An 18,593-nucleotide genomic window follows, 5' to 3' on the forward strand; every position below is an offset into this window, starting at 1 on the left:
ACAGAGTTTAATAAGGAGGAATAACAGCCTGCAAGGATCAGGCACTGAGTCTGGCCAGACAATTGCTCTGACCAGGAGCCCCCTTAACATGGCACCTTTCCCTCTTGCAGTTCCCAAAGCACAAAGCTACAGCAGCCCTCGGGACACAAAACATCCCCAGCAGGACGGACATCAGCCATGGATCTTGCCAGACCTGCTTCAAACTGGCCAAGCTGAAATCAATTAATTCAGTCACACAGGCCACTACACAACCTTGCATCGGAAGTCCGGCTCCCACACCTCCCTGTCACAATGGGATGGCTTGGTGTCCTCTCCTCTGCCGCAGCTGCCTCTTCAAAAAAATGTGGATCACAGCTGGTAGCAACAGTCTCCTATGACTCTCAGTCTCATAAGCTGCAATCCCCACAGCTGCACCCTGACATCTCCTGTCCAGACAAAACTTCTGGACGCTGAGACGGCTGTCTTGACAGAGTCTCAGCCCATGTGCAACACAGGTGTGGAAACAGAACTCACTTAGGAGGTACCAGACTGAAGAGCCTCCATCAGCCCCATTACAGGAGAGAAGACTGCTTCAATCAACCGGGAGACAATTTTCTCTTCTGCACCCTTCCACCTCATCTTCCCAACCTCTGGCTCCTGCTGGTACCTCCATCCTCCTCCTAGGTCCTCATCAGCCATCCCCTTCCCATGACTCATTCTCACTCCTATGTCACTGCTTTGTACAATGGCTTGCCATATTTACTGTAGAAACATTTAACAGTTTTTTCAGGCTTCTTTGGGTTGTGTGAACATTGTGTGGAATTTTTTTTCAGTCTCTTTAAATTTTTAACTGTGGTGTGTCAGCAGCTCTGGTCATAAACTTCAAACGGCAGCCTGCTAAAACCTGTCCAAAGTCTCAGTTATATCTGCCTGTTAGAGGGAGCTGCTTTATTTTGTGTTAACTATAAATATCCTCCCAGGTTTTATGCTGTGTGTTGGCACAAAAAAACCCAGTGTCATTAAAGTACCACGCTACTAAAACAGGGACCTTAGTTCTGGAAACTCTTTTCTACGTACAAACACGGCCATTTGCTGCGGGGCACAGCTTTATGATTTTGCTGTCGAGTTAAATGTACTCACTGTTAAACTGGAGGTTGCTGCCCTCTTGCTTTCTGATTGAGGATAGCAAAACCCTCCGCTGAATTAGGAAAGGCTTTCAGGAATGGATGAGCTATTGCTGCGGGCTAAAAATTATTGTAAGGGAAATGGTGTACTGTAGTTATGCAAAGATGATTATACTATAACTGTTTGGCTTATGGATAAAAAAAAAAGCCTGTTCTATTTTTTTAAAGTCATCCTCCTCCAAAATTATCATAGTTCAGGGAGGAAAAAAAAGGCAGTGAGGTGGGGTGCTGAGGGCACAGGTTTCTGAGGCTGCCCTCCCAGTGGCTCCAGAGCTTTCTTTGGTGGTCCCTCGCACTGTCTCCTCCATGGTGCCTGTCTCCATCCCTGCCATGGCGTGCTTCCCTGCACCAGGACATGTCATTGAACCCAGATAGCCATCGCCAGTGCTGGGAGCAGCAGTGATGCCATGCCATGCTGCAGCATGGAGAGTGTGGGCTGGCCAGCTTCTTCTGATCCCACCCCAAGAAGAAAGAAAGTGCTGCAGCTGTGCCTTGGTAGAAAGCTGAGCCTTTTCCCACAGTAGTGTCCCCAGAGGCTCCTGCTTTGTCCTGCCCCTGCCAAGGACTGTTGCTGCTGAGGAGTGCGTCACTGGTGGGTCTTGCTGGGTCCTGTTGGACAGCGAGGTGGTCCAGCCCTGGGATCACCATGGAGCACTGCCAGGAGGAGCGGCAGGAAGGTGTGGGGTGCTGCTCTGCAGGTGTCATTCACCTCTGGAGGGGGGCATGCATGCTGGGGAAGCATTGGCAAGCTGTGCCCTAGGGGTGGCCCACCTGTCCCCAGTGGCCCCACAGAGGAAGGGCACAAGGGACTTACTCCCCTGTTGGCGAAAATTTGGCACAGGGAGTTTGGCTCTCTCTGTGAAGGGATGCAGGGCAGTCCAAGGCATGGTCCAGCAGCCAGGCCCCATGGTGCTGAGCTTGGGGTGAGCTGGGGTAACAATGTCTCACACAAAGCCAGTGGGGGCCTGGCCCTGCAGCGCCCAGCACAGGGAGGTCATGGCATTTCACAGCACAAGGGCCAAGCCCCAGCACTCAGCAGTGGGGAACAACGCCTGGCACTGCTCCAGGGCCAGGTCCTGGGGTGCTGAGAGTGAGGGCAGCCTTGGTGGCAAAGGTCTGCCTGCCTTCAAGAACCGGCCTCACAGCTCTCCTGTTCAAGTCGGAGCCTGAAATTCACAGCCCAATATGGCAAAAGGCCAGGCCCTGTGGCACTCTGCACAGGGGCACAGTGGTAGACAGTGATGGCACGACTCCAGGCCAGACACCATGGGCCTCGGCTTGGAGGGAGACAGGGAGCAGAGCCCCAACAGCCCAAGGTCCAGGCCCCTGGGAGCACAGGCACGGGGAAGTTGGTGGGGTGAAGGTCTGCATGGTCTGAGGACTTGGTCCCACAGTGCTTGGCTTAAGAGGGACCTGAGGTAGAAGAACCTGCAGAACAAATCTCTCCTGCGCAGTGAGATGGCTTGGCCCTTCTCTCCTCTGTGCAGCAGCCTCCTTGATGAAACAGAGGACAGAGCTGGTGACATGTTTCTCCACTCCAGCTCCACCCAGCTCGCTCTGGAGCAGAAGGAGAGGGGTTAGCTCAGTCCACACTCATCTCGTTAGGAGCTGCGGCACAGACAGAGGGGCCCATCTCGAGTCTCTCGCGCACTCTTCCTAGGGCCCCAGCCTCACTCCCCTCGCCGGCCACAGGCAGCACATCTCTCTTCCCTGACCTTCACCTCCAAACCCTCCACTCCTCACACAACTGCTGCCAGCTCCTCTGACTTCCTCAGTGCTCCTGCCACTGCTCTCCTCTCGCCCACCTCAGCTTCACAGCCTCTGGCTCCTGCTGCCATCACCACCTGCCTCTTAACTCTTCCAGATTTCTGCCTGGGCACGCTGCTGGTGCAGCCACAGCCCGACTGCCCATTGACACAAGGAGCATCTCCCGCCCTTGAGAGAAGACCTGCCCCAGAGCAAAGCCTTAGCAGATCCACACGGCAGCACCAAGGCTGCCTCCCCCTCCCTGGAGCACCCACCCACTCCACCAGCACCAGCACACCAGGGAACTTCCCAAAAAGCACGACCAGCAGAGCAGACTGCCATAGCGAAGGGCCCTTTGTGGAGCAGCAGGAAGGTTACGAGGCAGTGCTATCAGCCATCAGTAAAATGCGATGCTCTCAGGCACAAAAGCTGAAGCAGCTGCTGCTCTCACGAGTGCTCTGAGCACATCCTCATCTCCCCCTCTGGCACCCAGACCCTGACACACACGGGACTCACGCAGGCGCCTGGGGCAGGACGCGCATGCTTTCTGTGGGTCTTCCAGAAAGAGCAGGCACCACGGCAGGATTAGGCTGCCGCTCTGCTCCGTGCCACTTCACAGCTACGTCGCCCTGGAAGCGGCACACCACTGCCATTTCCATTCAACGCAGGGCTGACTTCTAACCCACCCCGGTGACCTGCAGAGGATTACCACCACAATCACCGCTCCGGCGGACTTAGCACAGCCACAATGAGGGAACAGCAAACACTTTCTCGCCACCATCAGCTGATGGCCCAGAGCGGCCAAAAACAACATAGAAAGAGAAATGATGGGGCAGCACTCGGGTAAGCCGCTGGGATTAGGGAGGCTCAAAGCGGGCTGAAAACCAGCATGTACCGCTAACCCAGCAAAACCGCAGCTCCAGCCCTCATCTCAGGACACCCAAACACGGGCAGGCAGCTGCTGGCTCCGAGCACGCCCAGAAGGGCCACAAACATGGACGCTGCAACGGAGAAGCCAGGCAAGAGGGAAAGAGCAGCCACCTGCAGACAACCATGGCCCTCAGCACGCAGCACCGCCTGTCACCTACGCACAAACCTCCTGCTTGCTATTGTGCTGGCCACAACAGCTCCCTCCTGCGCCTGGGAAACAGCGACATCCCCACGCACCCTTGATGTGACAACTTGGGCCACATTTCTCCCCACAAGGCATGGGAGCAGGCCAGGAGCATGGGGTAGCTGCAGCAGCACCCACAAAGGCAAACGGTCACCCATCTCTCTCCTGGCTACCGACCCACATTCAAACTTCACCTTCTGCAGGAGCAGCAGCCTGGATTCCCATGTCCCACAATGCACTGCCGGCATGGCAGCATCCGTGGGCCCACCACACTTCGTTTCACCTCGCTCACACGCGCACACACGTGCACACACTGACCTGTTTACCACAGTGACGTGCCTCTGCATGGGAATCTCTTTAGATGGTCCACTCCCAGCGGACCCAGGACAGCCCTGTTCTTGGCCCATGACAGGGTTTGTGCCGAGCCTGCTTGGTGGCCATCTCAAAGAGGTTCATTGCCTTTTCCATGCAACCTCTTAGGTGCCTCCCTGAACAGGTCAATGCTTTTTCTGCACCCATGCAAAGCAGAGGGCTTGAACCTACCTTTTACTTTTGTTTAATTACATTTTATTCACATGTAATCATTCATTCCACTAGCTCTTACTAAAGATTGGCTTATCTACTTTATTCCCATGACTTGCAGTTATAAATATTTAATTTATATACCTCTATAAATAGATATATAATTAATGTATCTATTTATAAATAAAAATACATATTAATATACTCCTTTATACATGTATTTCTAACAATGTACATATTGTATGCATTGTATATAAATGTATATATTTTTATATCTGAACACTTCCTGGTACAATGGAAGCAGGTGTTGCAACACTGAACAAAACGGCAGCTCCCTCCCAATAAATGGTGGCAGAAACCTGCCAGCCAGGGCTCCGGTTTCAAAGCGGGGGCCAGCGCAGAGGCGGTTTCAAAGCGGGGGCCAGACCTACCCAAAGCCCTCCACCCCCCTCAGCTCACAGGCCTGCACACACTCGGGGTGTCTCCAGGGCCACCCAGATGCACTCCTGCAACGCTCTCAAAGCACATGCTGCACGCAGGGCCGAGTCCCAACACTGAGCACGCTCGTGTGCATCAAACACCCCATCTTCACCCCACAGCAACTAAAGTGCAACATGAACAAGACTCAGTGGCTCGGGAGAAGGCGACCTCCCTCTCCTCAAGCCTCTCGAGCTCAAGACACCACGGGAAACTCCCTCACCTCCAAGCGCCCCAAGGTGAGCAACTGCTGCTCCCGTACCTGCACGGTGCTCTCTCCAAGGCGGCAGCACCAGGCAGCTGCCTGCAACCGCAGCCCTGCTCTGCGGGACGCCACGTAAAGTCAGTCTGGGCTGCTCTCTGCAGAAGCAGCTTCTCTGCCCTCACCGTTCTAGGGGAAATCACACTGGCCAACACACCAAGTCCAAAAGGAAGAGAAATCCCAACCCTCAGCACATTTCAGATGCTGTGCCACATGTTGCGGGCTACGCACGAGCACTAACACTGTTTCTACCTTCCTGCACCCAAGTTCATGACAGTCCAACTCAGGTGCCGGCCAGGGAGACACAGCATTAACTCCTATTCTTCACTGTTCCTTCAACAGTTTTACTTCACACACACAGCACTTTACTAACCTCACTCCGTCTCTGCGTGTGTACACGTGTATTTACCCACACACCTACACCTACACAGACAGCACTGCGCACACACGTGTTTACACATGTACGGGTCCTCACCCCAGCAACTCCTGCCCTTGCATGTCCAGTGTGTTTCATTGACTGGGCCTGGAACAACTGCTACACAGTTACCTTCACAGCACCCCTGCTCAGCTATGGGCCACAGCGTTACTGCACCCAGGAGGAGGAGCACACGTTGAACATGTGCCCTTGCATACCTCCAGATGGCAACAGGCCACGGCCACGCTGGGCATCTGGATCCTTCTCTCATCCTTTTAAAGCCTTAGCAGCTGCTGAACCGAGCTTCAAAGAGTGAGAGGAGGTGGGGGTCACCTGCCAGAAGGAAATGACCCAGGAAATCTGTATCTCTTGGACCCACTCAGTGTCATGGGGATGTCATGTGTTGGACAAATGCAACTCAACTTTGTGTTAAAGGTTCGATGGTAAAAAACATTCAAAGTCCTCTTCTCCTGCATCTGCCTGCCCATTGCCCCATGCTGAGATAGTCAGGGGATCTCATGAACACTCCAGCATTAAGGGAAATGAAGCAACTAGCACTGCACTATCACTGATAGTAGTTTTGGATACCTGCCCTGCTGTAGGTGTGGGTTTTAGTCCTTTGCACTCCAACAAACCACAGCCACGGTGAGCTTAGGGGGCTGGGAAAAGAAGCTGCTCCCACAGCTGTGTCAAGTACCTTTCCCACAGCAGAAACTTCCTATCAGACCTGATACTGGTGGTGTACCTGGTTACCATGGCACATAAGGTCAGTGTTGTGAAACTCGTTTGGTCCAGGTTTTTGTCTCACAGTCCTGGAAATGCAAGCCTGCAAGAGACTGTGCCCTGGGTGAACATGTCCATTCAACTGCTCAGACTGGCAGAGGGCCAGCAGCAGCCTTTGCAAACCAAACCCTACCTTAACCTTCGTGCATTTATTGATTTTTTGTGTGTTTATTGAGAATGTGCAAGCCTTTTAAAGTTGTGTAACAAGTGCTCGATATTACCCAACGTGATGAGATCTCCACCAAGTTTCCACTGCTCTTCAGCTGCCTGTACAGGGCTACCTAACGTGCTGAGTGTAACCAAATGATTGTAGGCAAGTAACTGTCTGTAACACAAGTAACTCCTTGTGTTAGGCTTGGTCTGCAGCAAGACCATGCTGCATAACCTGGGGACTTGCACAAACAAATGTGTTCCCAGATGCTGCCCCTGCCCACTCCTCACTATCCCAGCTGCCAGATCCTAGTTCAGACCAGGCTGAAGGCAAGCCTTCCCAGCTCTGCGGCTCACTCACCAACAGCTGAGGAATGTCCAGCAGCAGCTTCCTGAACTGCCTCTCAGCTGTTCAGGTTTGCATCCTGCAAGCATCCTCAGCAGTCTGCCCGGGTTACTCTCCATCTCGTGGTCATCTTACAGCAAAGCACTGGGAACAGGTGGTGAAAGTGTTAAGCTTCTGCGCTGTGCACAGAGGTTCACTACCATAACTGTGGTATTATGCCCAGAAGAAACAGAAAACAATTACTTCACATTTAAAAACATATCCCTTTCCCATCTTTCCATAATATTTCGTTTGGACTTTAGGACCAAGCTGCATTAAGTATATACATATAGAGAGAGAGGAAGTCCTGGGTGGACAGATAAGGGTAGAGTTGAGTTGTGTCCTGCAGACACCTACTTCAGGCCAATTCCCATCCACAGACATTTTGAGGAGCACATGAGAAGGAAGTTTTTGGGGTGCAAGAGACAGACCTCTCACTGTCTGGGGAAACAAGGCAATGGGTGCTCCTTCACTCTTTCCTGCACACAGGCCTCTCTGTCTTCTGTTCCTGACCCCGTGCCCTGTGTTAGATACCCATCAGTGTGTTCCCTCACTTCCACCTTCTGGTCTTCCTCTGGGCACTGTTCTTTCTGCTTAGTTCCTTCTGTCTTTGTTCCTTCAGGTACTCTTGCTGTATTCCTTCTGCAGCATTGGGACTTGCTGGCCTCTCTCACAATTTTCAAAGCCTCTTTGGCTTTTTTGTGACTTGCCAGTATCCTGACCTCTTCCTCTGCCCTTTTCTTTGGCTTCTCTGCCTGCTCCTGTCTCTGGTTTCTGACCATCTCGCTGGCACTATGGCTTTCATCCCACATTCCCTCCCTGTGCTGGAGTCACAGCCACCTCTTGCCATGGTGGGAACAAGCCTTAGAGCTGCTTGTCTTCCTCCTCCTGGGCAGCTGGGGACTCCAGGCAAGCACTGCCTGCAGCCCCCAGCACAGCAACCAGCCATGTTTTCCCTTGGCCTCCCTCATGGCTCCATCTCCTTCCAGGGGCAGTGGGGGAGCAGCTAGAGCAGCTCCGGCTGGTCTTCATCAGGAGGAGCATGGCAAGGAGACTCTACTGGCTTTGCCAGGGCTCCAGCTGGACACATGGACACGCTAGACTTGCTCCATCATCAGAGCCTCCCCACAGCTGCTGGGGAGACCATGATGCTGCAGAGACCTCATGGGTGATGGCGTATGAAGTGCTGGGATGCTCCTTGTGCCCAGGGACCTGAGGGCTACTGGTCCAGGATGGACTTGGGGCTCATGCTGGAGGTGTGGCCACCACTGTGGCAGCTGCCAGGCTCAGAGAGGCCAAGGACTTCCTTAATGCTTGCCAAGGAGTGTGGCAGCCACATGCAGTTGTAGGCATCCATGCTCCATGAGGACTGGGCAAAGCTGATAAGGTCATGGAGGAGCTGCTTGGTGCGACTCATAAAGAAGCAGTTGTATGTCCCCTGCAGTGGTCTGGCTGTCCAGGTTCTATCTCCTCATGTTCATCAAGACAGCAAGCTTCAGGAGAGTTGCTAGTATCTAGTGGGCTCCAAAGAGGCTCTCAGTTCCTGCTGCAGTTATGGGGCTGTGACTGGTTCAAGGACCCCTTTGCCCCCCACCACACTCATGCAGAGGAGGCGTGCTCTGAGGGGTTAAGGAGAGGCTCCATGTCCTTGAGGCTTAGGGACAATAATGAAGTGATTGACCACAACTGTTGCAAAAGAAGCCAAACTCATTTCAATACCAAAGGGAACCAGAGGATGTCTTTGTTTCAGACAGACTGGCTGAATCAGCTAAGCATAAAGAACAGTTGTATAACAACTGCCTGTCCCTGACTTAAAGAAATGCAGACTTGAAGAAGAACAGCATACCCCTAAATAGCTTTAGGGGTATACTTACTCTTAAAATAATACAGCTTGTGCATGCATTTTTTATATATATATATATATTTTTTTTTTTTTTTTACACAGGTAACTGTTAACAGATATTTGGCACATTGTTTTACACTTTTCTGTAGAGCCATGTCGTTCCCTCAGCGTGGGACTTTGCCTGCTGTGACTCCACCTACGACTAAGAGCTGGAGCAGCACAAACACCACCAACTCTGAGGCGAGCCCGAGGAGCCAAGCTACATGTCCTGACAGAAGAATCTCACTCCACAGTGGCTGTACCTTCAAGTTCCATTGTACGTATGGCTCGCTCCGCCAGACCTAGAGGGTGAGGAGGGAGGAAATATGCTCCCCATCATGGTGCCTGTTGGACAGGTCTCTTTAGCTGCATGAGTTCTCAGCTTGGCTCTACACCTTGTCATAGTAATTCAGTAAGTATAATAGTTTTGTGTTTTATGTGAGTTACATGAAGCACTTAACAAAACAAGTAATGGCTCAACTCTGTACTGAGTTTACAAGGCCTCAGGCTCAGGGCTGTGAAGGTTGCTCTGTGTGCACTTTTCTTGGCATGCCTGAAATTTTGTTTTACTTGTTTCAGCTGTGGCAGCTAAAGTTATAAGGTTGATATGGCTATTTGTTTTATTTTTCCTTATCTTTTTCCAGTGTGACCATAATTTTGTACAGAGAATAGTTGGAAGCACTTGTTCTATGTTGAATGAGATATTTGCAGCACTAGCACAATGATGTCGTGAGAGAAATACAGGCCTGGAGTGGTACCGAAGGTCTTGAGAGATACTGAAGGCCTTGAGAAGTTACAGCAAGCAGCACTCTGGAGTACAGGCATGAAGTGGGAAGAGATGGGACACAGACTTCACATTGCAGACTCCACAGCAATAAACTCAAGCAGACCAGCACAGGGAGCATATATGTGGCTCATCCCAATGATAAGTACAAAAATGTCAAAAACAATGAACAAAGGACCTCTAAAGAGAGAGCTCCAGGCTTCAGCTGGCTGCAACCCACATATCCCTTCCTGGCAATTAGGGACAGACAGTGTTGTGACAATGAGCATATTCTAGAGTCCAGTAATGACAGTCACAACTATATTGTGATTCCACAGCATACTGGAAATGCAATAGTCTGCAAAATGTAATGTGTATTTATACTGTGATTTCTGTATCGCCCCACTAAATGGAAAACCTTGTAAATGCAAATAGCCTCAAATGTGTAAACTTTGTATTAAACATTGGACCCTCCATATGTGGAGTATCTAAAAAAGCCTGGTCAGAGAATACTGGACTCTGACGTGAAGCAGCCCCTGGAGGCTGTCATGGTTGTGGCAGAAGAAGGCTGTCACCAAGTCTTGGTGGTAGGCATCATTGGGAGCCCTTTGCAGGCACACTCCAGGTGAGGTTCAGCATCTCCACCTCCACCCCAGCATGGGCCCCTGCAGTCTCCCTCTGAGGGGCCAGACTCTGGCTTGGCTTTGGCAGCCCTCCACAGATCCACCATCATGTACCTTGACCTGATGTTGCCTCCATTCTGGCTCTTAGAAGTGGATGACATCTGCAGAGAAGGGAATGCTGCTGCAGGTGAGCTGCAGGGTGGCAGGGGCCCCTGATGGCAGGATGGTGAGGGGCTCTCCATCGCTAGCAGCAGGCAACAGACTTCACGGGGCCTGATGGCATACAGCTGGTGACCATCTTCTGCCCCTCTGCATGCGGCACTAATTGGCCATGTGTTTGGAACACTGGAAGACACAACCAAAGCCAAACCTGTGGGATCTAAAGGTTTCAAGTATGCATCGTTGCTCGAGGTGCCCACACAGGCATGTGGCATCTGGAGCTCAGCAGCTGCCTGGGTCCATGCTGGGTGGGCACAGACCCGCTGAGAGGGTGCCGCGGGCCCCAGGCAGTGCAGGCAAGGCCCAGGGCACACCCGGGCACCCACCAGCTCCCAGCCCCTCCTTGGTGGAAAGTGCACCTGTACACTGGTTTTGTACTGGTGCCAACAGGGAGATCCAGCTACAGAATTAAATTCAGTGACATTTTCACTACTCAGAAATTGAGGCAATTAAGTGAATGAATTTAAAACCTGCGCTCTCTGCAGAAGAGACGCACTTGACCGACATTCCTCAGCCTCTCCCTCAAGAAGGCAACTCTAGCTGCTGCCTTGTAACAGGACTGAGGCCTCCCCGGCCCCACGGCAAAAGGGCACGGGGACCCGAGGCGGCACGGGCGCAGCGGGAGGCCCCCGCCCTGCCAGCAACGCCGGCCCCGACACAGCCCCAAGATGGCTCCCGCCGCCGCAGGGAGCGCCCCCCGCAGGTGGGCCACGTGGCCCTTTTGGGAGGGCGGGAGACGGCGGGTGGCGCGCATGCGCCGCGGGTTGGCCGGGCGGAGCGGAGGCGTGGCGAGGCGTTCCGGCGCATGCGCGCGGGGCGTCCCGGGGCGGTGCGGCTGGCGGCGCTGGGGCGCCAGCGGGCGGGGCTGGGTGGGGTCGCGCGGCCGCCACTCGGCGCGAGGGCATCGGGCGCTGTTGCTGCGCCGTCCCCTCGCAGGGAGGCGACGGCGCTCGGCCCGGCCCCGGCCCCGGCTCGGCACGGCCCGGCCCGCGGCGGCAGCGGCGGCAGCGGCGGCACCGGCGGGAGCGGCTTTGGCTGGTGTCTGAGAGCCCCTGGGGTGAGGTCGTGGTAAGGCAGCAGTGGAGCCCCGCCGGGCGTTGAGCCCTCCCGGGCGGGGGGGAGAGGCAGCGTGGAGGGCCAGGCTCTGCCTGTCGGCGGGAGGCTGCTTCTCCTCAGTGGCTCCGTTGTGACAGCGAAAGTGTCCCGACTTCAGCGCGTTAGTGGCTACTTTGTGCCTTCAGAGGAGACTTGCGTTCCGCAGGGCTGTGTTTGTAGTCTTTTAAAAGTAGGGCTACTAGGGAGTTCATCCTTCTCAGCAGGAAAACTACCCTCACTTCCTTTTTTTTTTTGTTAGGCTGAGTAATAATCTGCAGCAGGGAGACTGTTTTGCAACTGGAGGCTGGTAATCTGCTTTAAGCACACTGAAAGAAGTTTCTGTTCAGATGCCGGGGAAGGCTGGTTTGAATGATGTGCGCTGACTTACTGATAGAGGCTCCTCGGGCTGTGGTTCCAAGGAAGTGTGCTCCCGTCTGGATGCCGTGAGCCCTCTGGGTGAATGTCATAACTGTTAAATGACCTAACGTTACAGTAGCTGACCACAAAAAAGAATTTTAAAAAAAACTTCAGAAGCCACTCTGAGCTGTATAGCTTTCTGCTAATGTATGAGTGTGTTATTGTCAGCATTACTGCAGTGCAAGTCTGCTGCGTTATTGCTAGCTGCAGGAATGGGAACATCGTTCAGGTGTGAGTTGAAGACTGCATTCAGTTTAACCTTTGTACCTTAGTATCTGTCATCTTGTTTAGCTAAGTGAATTGTCCTCCTGACTGCTCCTCATAATATAATTTAGGAGGATATATTTTATGGTATCCTGTTTGCAAGTTCTGATCTAACTCAGCTCTTTAGTATTGGTATACTACACAGCTATATGATGATGGCTTGATGTCATCCCCCTCACCTCCCTTTCCCCTTTCTTTTTTAGTTGAAGTTTACTCTTTTGAACCAACTTTTGAAACTGCCTTCCCAGGTTATTGTAAACTTTCTTCCTCATCACCCTGCCCAGCTGTAATGGATATTGCATTAATTTTTCTTGAGCAGTGAGTTAAACTCAGGTAGTTCACGTAAGAGGATTTTCAAGACCCATATTAATGAAATAAGAATTTGGGTATATTAGTTAAGAGAGAGCGTAGAGAAAAAGGCACCAAAAATGCTTCTCATTGACTTTTCCATATACCTTGTATGTATGTGACTTGAAGCAAAATTGCAGACAAAGCTGCATTTTTGGTGCACTTCTCAGTGTTTGAGGGTTTGTTTTTTTATACGATTGAAGCTTTAATACCAAGTGGAGACTTACGCATTTGTCCAATACATGATGTCCCCATGACACTGAGTGAGTCCAGAGGAGAGCTTCCTGGATCTTCTCATTCTGGCAGGTGACCAGCACCTCCTCTCACTCTTCGAAGGAGGTGTTCAAGGGCACATGTTCAACGTGTGCTCCTCCTCCTGGGTGCAGTAACGCTGTGGCCCATAGCTGAGCAGGGGTGCTGTGAAGGTAACTGTGTAGCAGTTGTTCCAGGCCCAGTCAATGAAACACACTGGACATGCAAGGGCAGGAGTTGCTGGGGTGAGGACCCGTGCATGTGTAAACACGTGTGTGCGCAGTGCTGTCTGTGTAGGTGTAGGTGTGTGGGTAAATACACGTGTACACACACAGAGACAGAGTGAGGTTAGTAAAGTGCTGTGTGTGTGAAGTAAAACTGTTGAAGGAACAGTGAAGAATAGGAGTTAATGCTCTGTCTCCCTGGCCAGCACCTGAGTTGGACTGTCATGAACTTGGGTGCAGGAAGGTAGAAACAGTGTTAGTGCTGCACGGTGTTGGTGCTGGCTCTGTGGCACTGCTGCTGTGTGCAGCCCCCGGCTTGCAGGGAGTGGGTGTCGCTTCTGTTGTGTTTTCTCTGTGAAGAGGCATCTGTGGAGTTGAGGCGTCGTGCGCCTGTGGTAAGATGTGGCATGGCCCGGTTGCATGTGGTTTCTGTGGTGGAGCTGACTCGCACCCCATGGGCATTGGTGTGGGGATATGGGTTCTCATGAGGGAGGAGCAGCCGTGAGCTACTCGGTGTCTCTGTGGGGCACAAGTGGAGGGAGCACGGGGTGCCAAGGTGGGGGGCAGCGGGTCCCTGCCCCGCTTCTGGTGGAAGTCCCGGCCCTGCAGGCAGTGACATGGGCAAGTTGCCTGGCAGCCTTGCCCCTCTTCTGGCCATGTGTTATGTGGTGATTGTCTGGCAGGGCCAGCCCATGCACAGGGGCTGCTGTGCTCCTTCAGCTGCTTTTTTCGACAATGTCATGCCCCGTGTGTTTCATACCACCCTCTGCTTGGCTGGCAGGACCAGGCCCCTACAAGTCTACCCTGAAGTATCAAAGTCTCCAAAGATGAGCCACTGAGCTGCTGAATCCTTGCTTGTTTGGGGAGGGAGATTGAATAGTAAAAGCTGGTATTTTTACTATTTTAGCCTGTGTGTGTAAAAATGCTTTTTTTTTTTCTTTTGGGGTGGAGGGGGTATAGGTGAAGATGCAGGAGGCTGAACTTACTGCAAAAACACTGCGAGCTGTTCTTCATCCCTTTAAAAATGGCATACCTTTGTCAGAGCTTCAGGGTGAATACAAATCTCTGACTGGTGAGTGGATTCCCTTCAGGCACCTAGGACATGGCACACTGGAAGGCTACTTGGAGAGCATCCCAGGAGTGGTCAGAATGGAAGGGAACAAAATGGGAGAGGTAAGAATCAGTTACAGTTTGGAAGCAGCTTTTGTGGTTGTAAAGTGTGCGTGGTTCATAACTTTACCTCTGCTTGTGCTGTGGATTTCTGAGAAAAGTACTGTAGCATGTGTGTGGTACACTAGTGCTGGGAGAAGTGGAAGCTGTGGCATAGACCAGGTGCCCCTTATTGTCCTGCCTCTGCATGCAGACCAGGAAGTTGTGTTTGCAAAAGGTGGAAGGTTGCAGGCCATTTTGCCAGAAACAGGAGTTCTGGCTGGAAAGATAGTTTGTGTGACTGTGGAGCTCTGGTCCCTGTCTCAGCATTTCTAACTCTGGAGCGAATATTGACAGGTTGTCCTGGGACCGTAAAGAACGTTAACTTGTGTGTGTGTGTCTTGATCAGGGTGGGGTTTAGAATCATCGTTTTCCTACAGCGAAACTGTTGTGGATGGTGTTGCTTATAAGCCTGACAGTGCTTGCTTTGGACTTAGCACTCTTGTTTGTCATGGGTTACAGTGTCGCAGGACTGTAAAGGCTTGCCAAGGTGGGGAAGAGCCAATGCAAGTGAGGTGCCTTGATGCAAGAGTTGTAACACCTCAGCTTAGCAAGTGTGCAAGGGACAAGGAGTCAGTGCAGAGGTCAAGGAGAAGGTGGAGCAGAACTCAGCAGAGAATATTAGTGTGGTGGGAGAGTTTTCCCTTATTCCTTGGCCTTGTTGCACTAGCCTGTGTCTCATGGTGACTGTCAGCTTGGAAGCAGCTTGCCAGGGCCACAAGCCTTCTTGTCCAATAGTGTGGCATTCCTGGTTTTGAGTCAGAAAGCGTTCTCTTGGTGGTTGGTGTAGCTGCATGACTTGCAGATGATCTGTTTGAGTGGAGAGCTTGAAGCCTTTCCCTCGTTGGAGCCACGTCTGGGTTCGTTAAGTCTGTGTAGACTGAGGGAGAGAAGAAAGCTGGCAGATGTTTGGCACAGTGTATGGCTGTCACAGCAGGTCTGGAGACAGAATTTAAGGCTGAACTCCCTTATTGGCTCAGCTGGATTGGGATGGCATCTGGCAACTCAGAACTAGGTCTTCCTCGTTAGCTGTGAAGAATGTGATGAGAGATGTCCTGGGTTTTGTGATGATATCTGGAAATGTGGCTGTTTTTAAGCAAGAGGTTCCCTTCCTGCATTTTTACAACTGTCAGGATTTGCCCTTTTGCAGCAGGTATCCAAGTTTGGGGTTCTTTTTTACTTGCTCCAAGCCTGCACTGGCTGCAGCTACATCAGTAACATGAATGGAGGTACCTGTGGGAACATTTGTGATGCTGCAATATAATGCTTCCTCATGATGGCTTTGACAGATAGCCCTCTGTTTCTAACTAGGGCCTTGCAGGGTGTAGTCTGGTATCCTCCCATTCCCTTGAGAGCCTTGCTTATCCTCTAATACGATGTGTGCTAAGAGCCTTGTGAACTCTTTGATAGCACTAGAGGCAGTATCTTCTTTGGGGCAGCTGTGAGGAGAGAGTGAAATGTGGCTTTAGGAGATGGGAAAGGAGAAAGCTACTAAACAGGAGTCTTGAGGTAGTTGAGGAGGACTTGCTTTGGTTTAGGAGTGCCCACTATGCTCTGCACGACTGGAACAACTGAGAGGAAGCACCCTGCAAACACCTGGGAGGCAGGAGACACACAAAGACTGAGCCTACGTTGCTGTTTGACCCTCCTGTTGCTGCTGTCCAGAGTGTCCCCTGGGCAGACATTGAGCAGAGGGTGGCAAATGTGATTATGCACTTGTGTGGGCTAGTAACTACCTGGGACTGCCCCCACATGCTTTCCTGATACGAGGCCCGGACAGCACTTCGGTATAATGCTTTGCTCTCTTTCACATCTCTCCAGAATATTTAAGCTCCATTATAAGGTGAGGCCGTAGCTCAGAGTCCACACAAGTTTACTGCAAGAGCACGCAGTCAGCCGATCTCTGTTCCTAGCTCTGGGAGTGCTCTGACCTCCAGAAAGGCTGCCTCAAGACCCTTGCCTCTTCCTTTAATTCCTTTGGGGACAGTGGGGCAAGAAAGCAAGACACACTTGCACATGCAGAGCTCTATTAGCAGCTGATGATCCTGGCTGCAGGCTAGGTAGCCCTAAAAGGACTTTCCTTACTGCTAGGGCAGCTGTCCAAGACACACCACAAGAAATACATTCAACAAGCAGTCCTATAAAGTGGGCAGTAAATAATACAAATTGATCTCAGTGCTACATGTGACGTGCTCCTTAAAGGATTTGTGTGAGATGAATATTGCATGGGTGAACAGACTAGTTCTGTTGGGAAGGCAATGATATCCCTGTTGCTTTTACTACTGAACACTTATTTAGCCTTCTTGTATATAGGAAAGATGAACGCTGACAATTATTCCTTCACGCGATAGGTAAGTTCTTAAGTTTCCACACAGGATGAGAATTAAATTCAGTATACAGAATACACTGCAAGGGGACTCAAATTGAAATTCTGTGCACCTGCAACAGGTGGTTGTGTCATTTCAAGGAACCCTGCTTTGCTTTGCTTCGTGTTTAGTTGCACCTTTCTGTAAGAAAACTTTGACTTTTGCTCAAATAACTAGGCCCCTCCAAAAAGAGGAATTTCAAGATGGCTTTTCTCTGCTGCAAGTGAATTCATCCACTCCATCTCTTTTTACATCTGAATTCATTCGAACTCAAACAGTTGTTTTCACTAAAGTTAAAGTCACTATGATGTGAAAATAAGGGAGGAAAATGCTGAAAATAACTTAAGACATTAGTGACAGGAAAAACCTGAAATATATCAAAGATGTGAAAACATACATTTATGGAACTATGATAAACTGTGTATGAACAGAAAATCTTTTATGTTGAGATCTTGAGAACAGAGCAGGACAACATCATGACACAAGTGATGAGCTGATGAGGGAAATGCTCTACTGGACCCAGTTCTTACAAACAAGGAAGAACTGGTTTGGGATACAAAGGCTGGGAACAGCCCTGGCTGCAGTGACCATGAGCTGGTGGAGTTCAGGAGCCTGAAAGGAGGAGAATAAAGCAAATAGCAGAATCAACAAGACAGGACTTCAGGAGAGCAGACTTTGGCCTCTTCAGGAATATACTTGGAAGACTCGCATGGGATACAGTCCTGGAGAGAAGAGTGGTCCAGGAGAGGTAGTGGATTTTCAAGGATTGCCTCGTCCAATCTCAAGAATGGTCCATCCCAACAACTGGGCGAAAAAAGCGAAGGTGGCAGGAGCCACCTGAACAAGGAGCTCCTGACTTAACTCTACTGTTAAAAGGAAATGTGCATGAGGTGGGAGCAGAGAGAAACGACCTGGGAGGAATATAGAGACACTGCCCAAACAAGCATACATGGAGTTAAGAAAGACTGCATTTATTATTGGCGAGTTCAACAACTTGAAAACCAAGACAGAGTGCTGTCACCTTCAGAACAACTCCCAAAGCACTGCCAGTTCTGACAGCATCCTTCCAAAGAAAGTCCTTGAAGTACCTGATTAACTGTACAGACAACAGGAGAAAATACAGGAAGAGCAGAAAAACAACAGCAGAAAGAAGGTGCAGCAAATGAAGAGCTACAACCCTTTGCTGTGTTTCATTTCACTAAAGCCTTATTAAATCTGTGCTCAAACCATGGAGCACAGGTTGCTGCACAGGCATCTCTGAAAGGGTGAGGAGTTAAGGATTTCAGGTTCACCTTTCACACAGATGCGTTAACACTCAGACTGTTACAGTCCACTGTATGACAAAGTTTCTCTCTTATTTAAGTGACTATTTTAAAAGCAAGGTTGCAGGAGGCACGCATGGATGAGCAAGAAGCTCCTGACTTAACTCTGCCATTAAAAGCATGCGCACAAGAGGCAGAAACAGAATTGGGTGAAGTGGAAGGAATATAGAGACACTGTGAAAACATGCAGGGATGGGCTTAGGAAATCTAAAGCCCATATGGAGCTGATTCTGGCAAGGGACATGAAGGGCAGCAAGAAAGGTTTCTACAAGTACATCATCAGCAGAAGGATGACTAGGGAAAATGTGGGTCTGCTGAGGAATGGCGATGGGGACCTGGTCTTAAAGGACATGGAGAAGGCTGATTGCCTTCTTTGCCTTGGTCTTTACTGGTAAGACCAGCCGTCAGCAATCCCAAGGCTCCTGAGACCAGTGGGGAAGTGCAGGGCAAGGAAGACTTACCCTCAATGAGGGAGGGTTAGGCTGGGGAACATTTAAATAAACTGTGTGTGCACAAGTCCATGGGTCTGTTCCAGTGCGCCCACGGGTGCTGAGGGAGCTGGCTGATGTTGTTGCAAGACCACTCTTGATTA

The 18,593-nt window shown here is 51.0% G+C and overlaps 1 protein-coding gene across 1 annotated transcript in view; it reads left to right on the forward strand.

Moving 5' to 3' along the window:
* The first annotated feature begins 14,055 nt into the window (after positions 1–14,055).
* Positions 14,056–18,593, forward strand: part of TDRD7 (tudor domain containing 7) — a 53,322-nt gene continuing 48,784 nt past the window's right edge. The window contains exon 1 of the mRNA XM_068422654.1: positions 14,056–14,277. Within this exon, the coding sequence (XP_068278755.1) occupies positions 14,071–14,277 (207 nt within the window). The 5' untranslated portion in view covers positions 14,056–14,070. The remainder of the gene's footprint in view (positions 14,278–18,593) is intronic.

Source organism: Nyctibius grandis, chromosome Z, assembly GCF_013368605.1.
Source record: "Nyctibius grandis isolate bNycGra1 chromosome Z, bNycGra1.pri, whole genome shotgun sequence".
NCBI classification, from domain to species: Eukaryota; Metazoa; Chordata; class Aves; order Nyctibiiformes; family Nyctibiidae; genus Nyctibius; species Nyctibius grandis.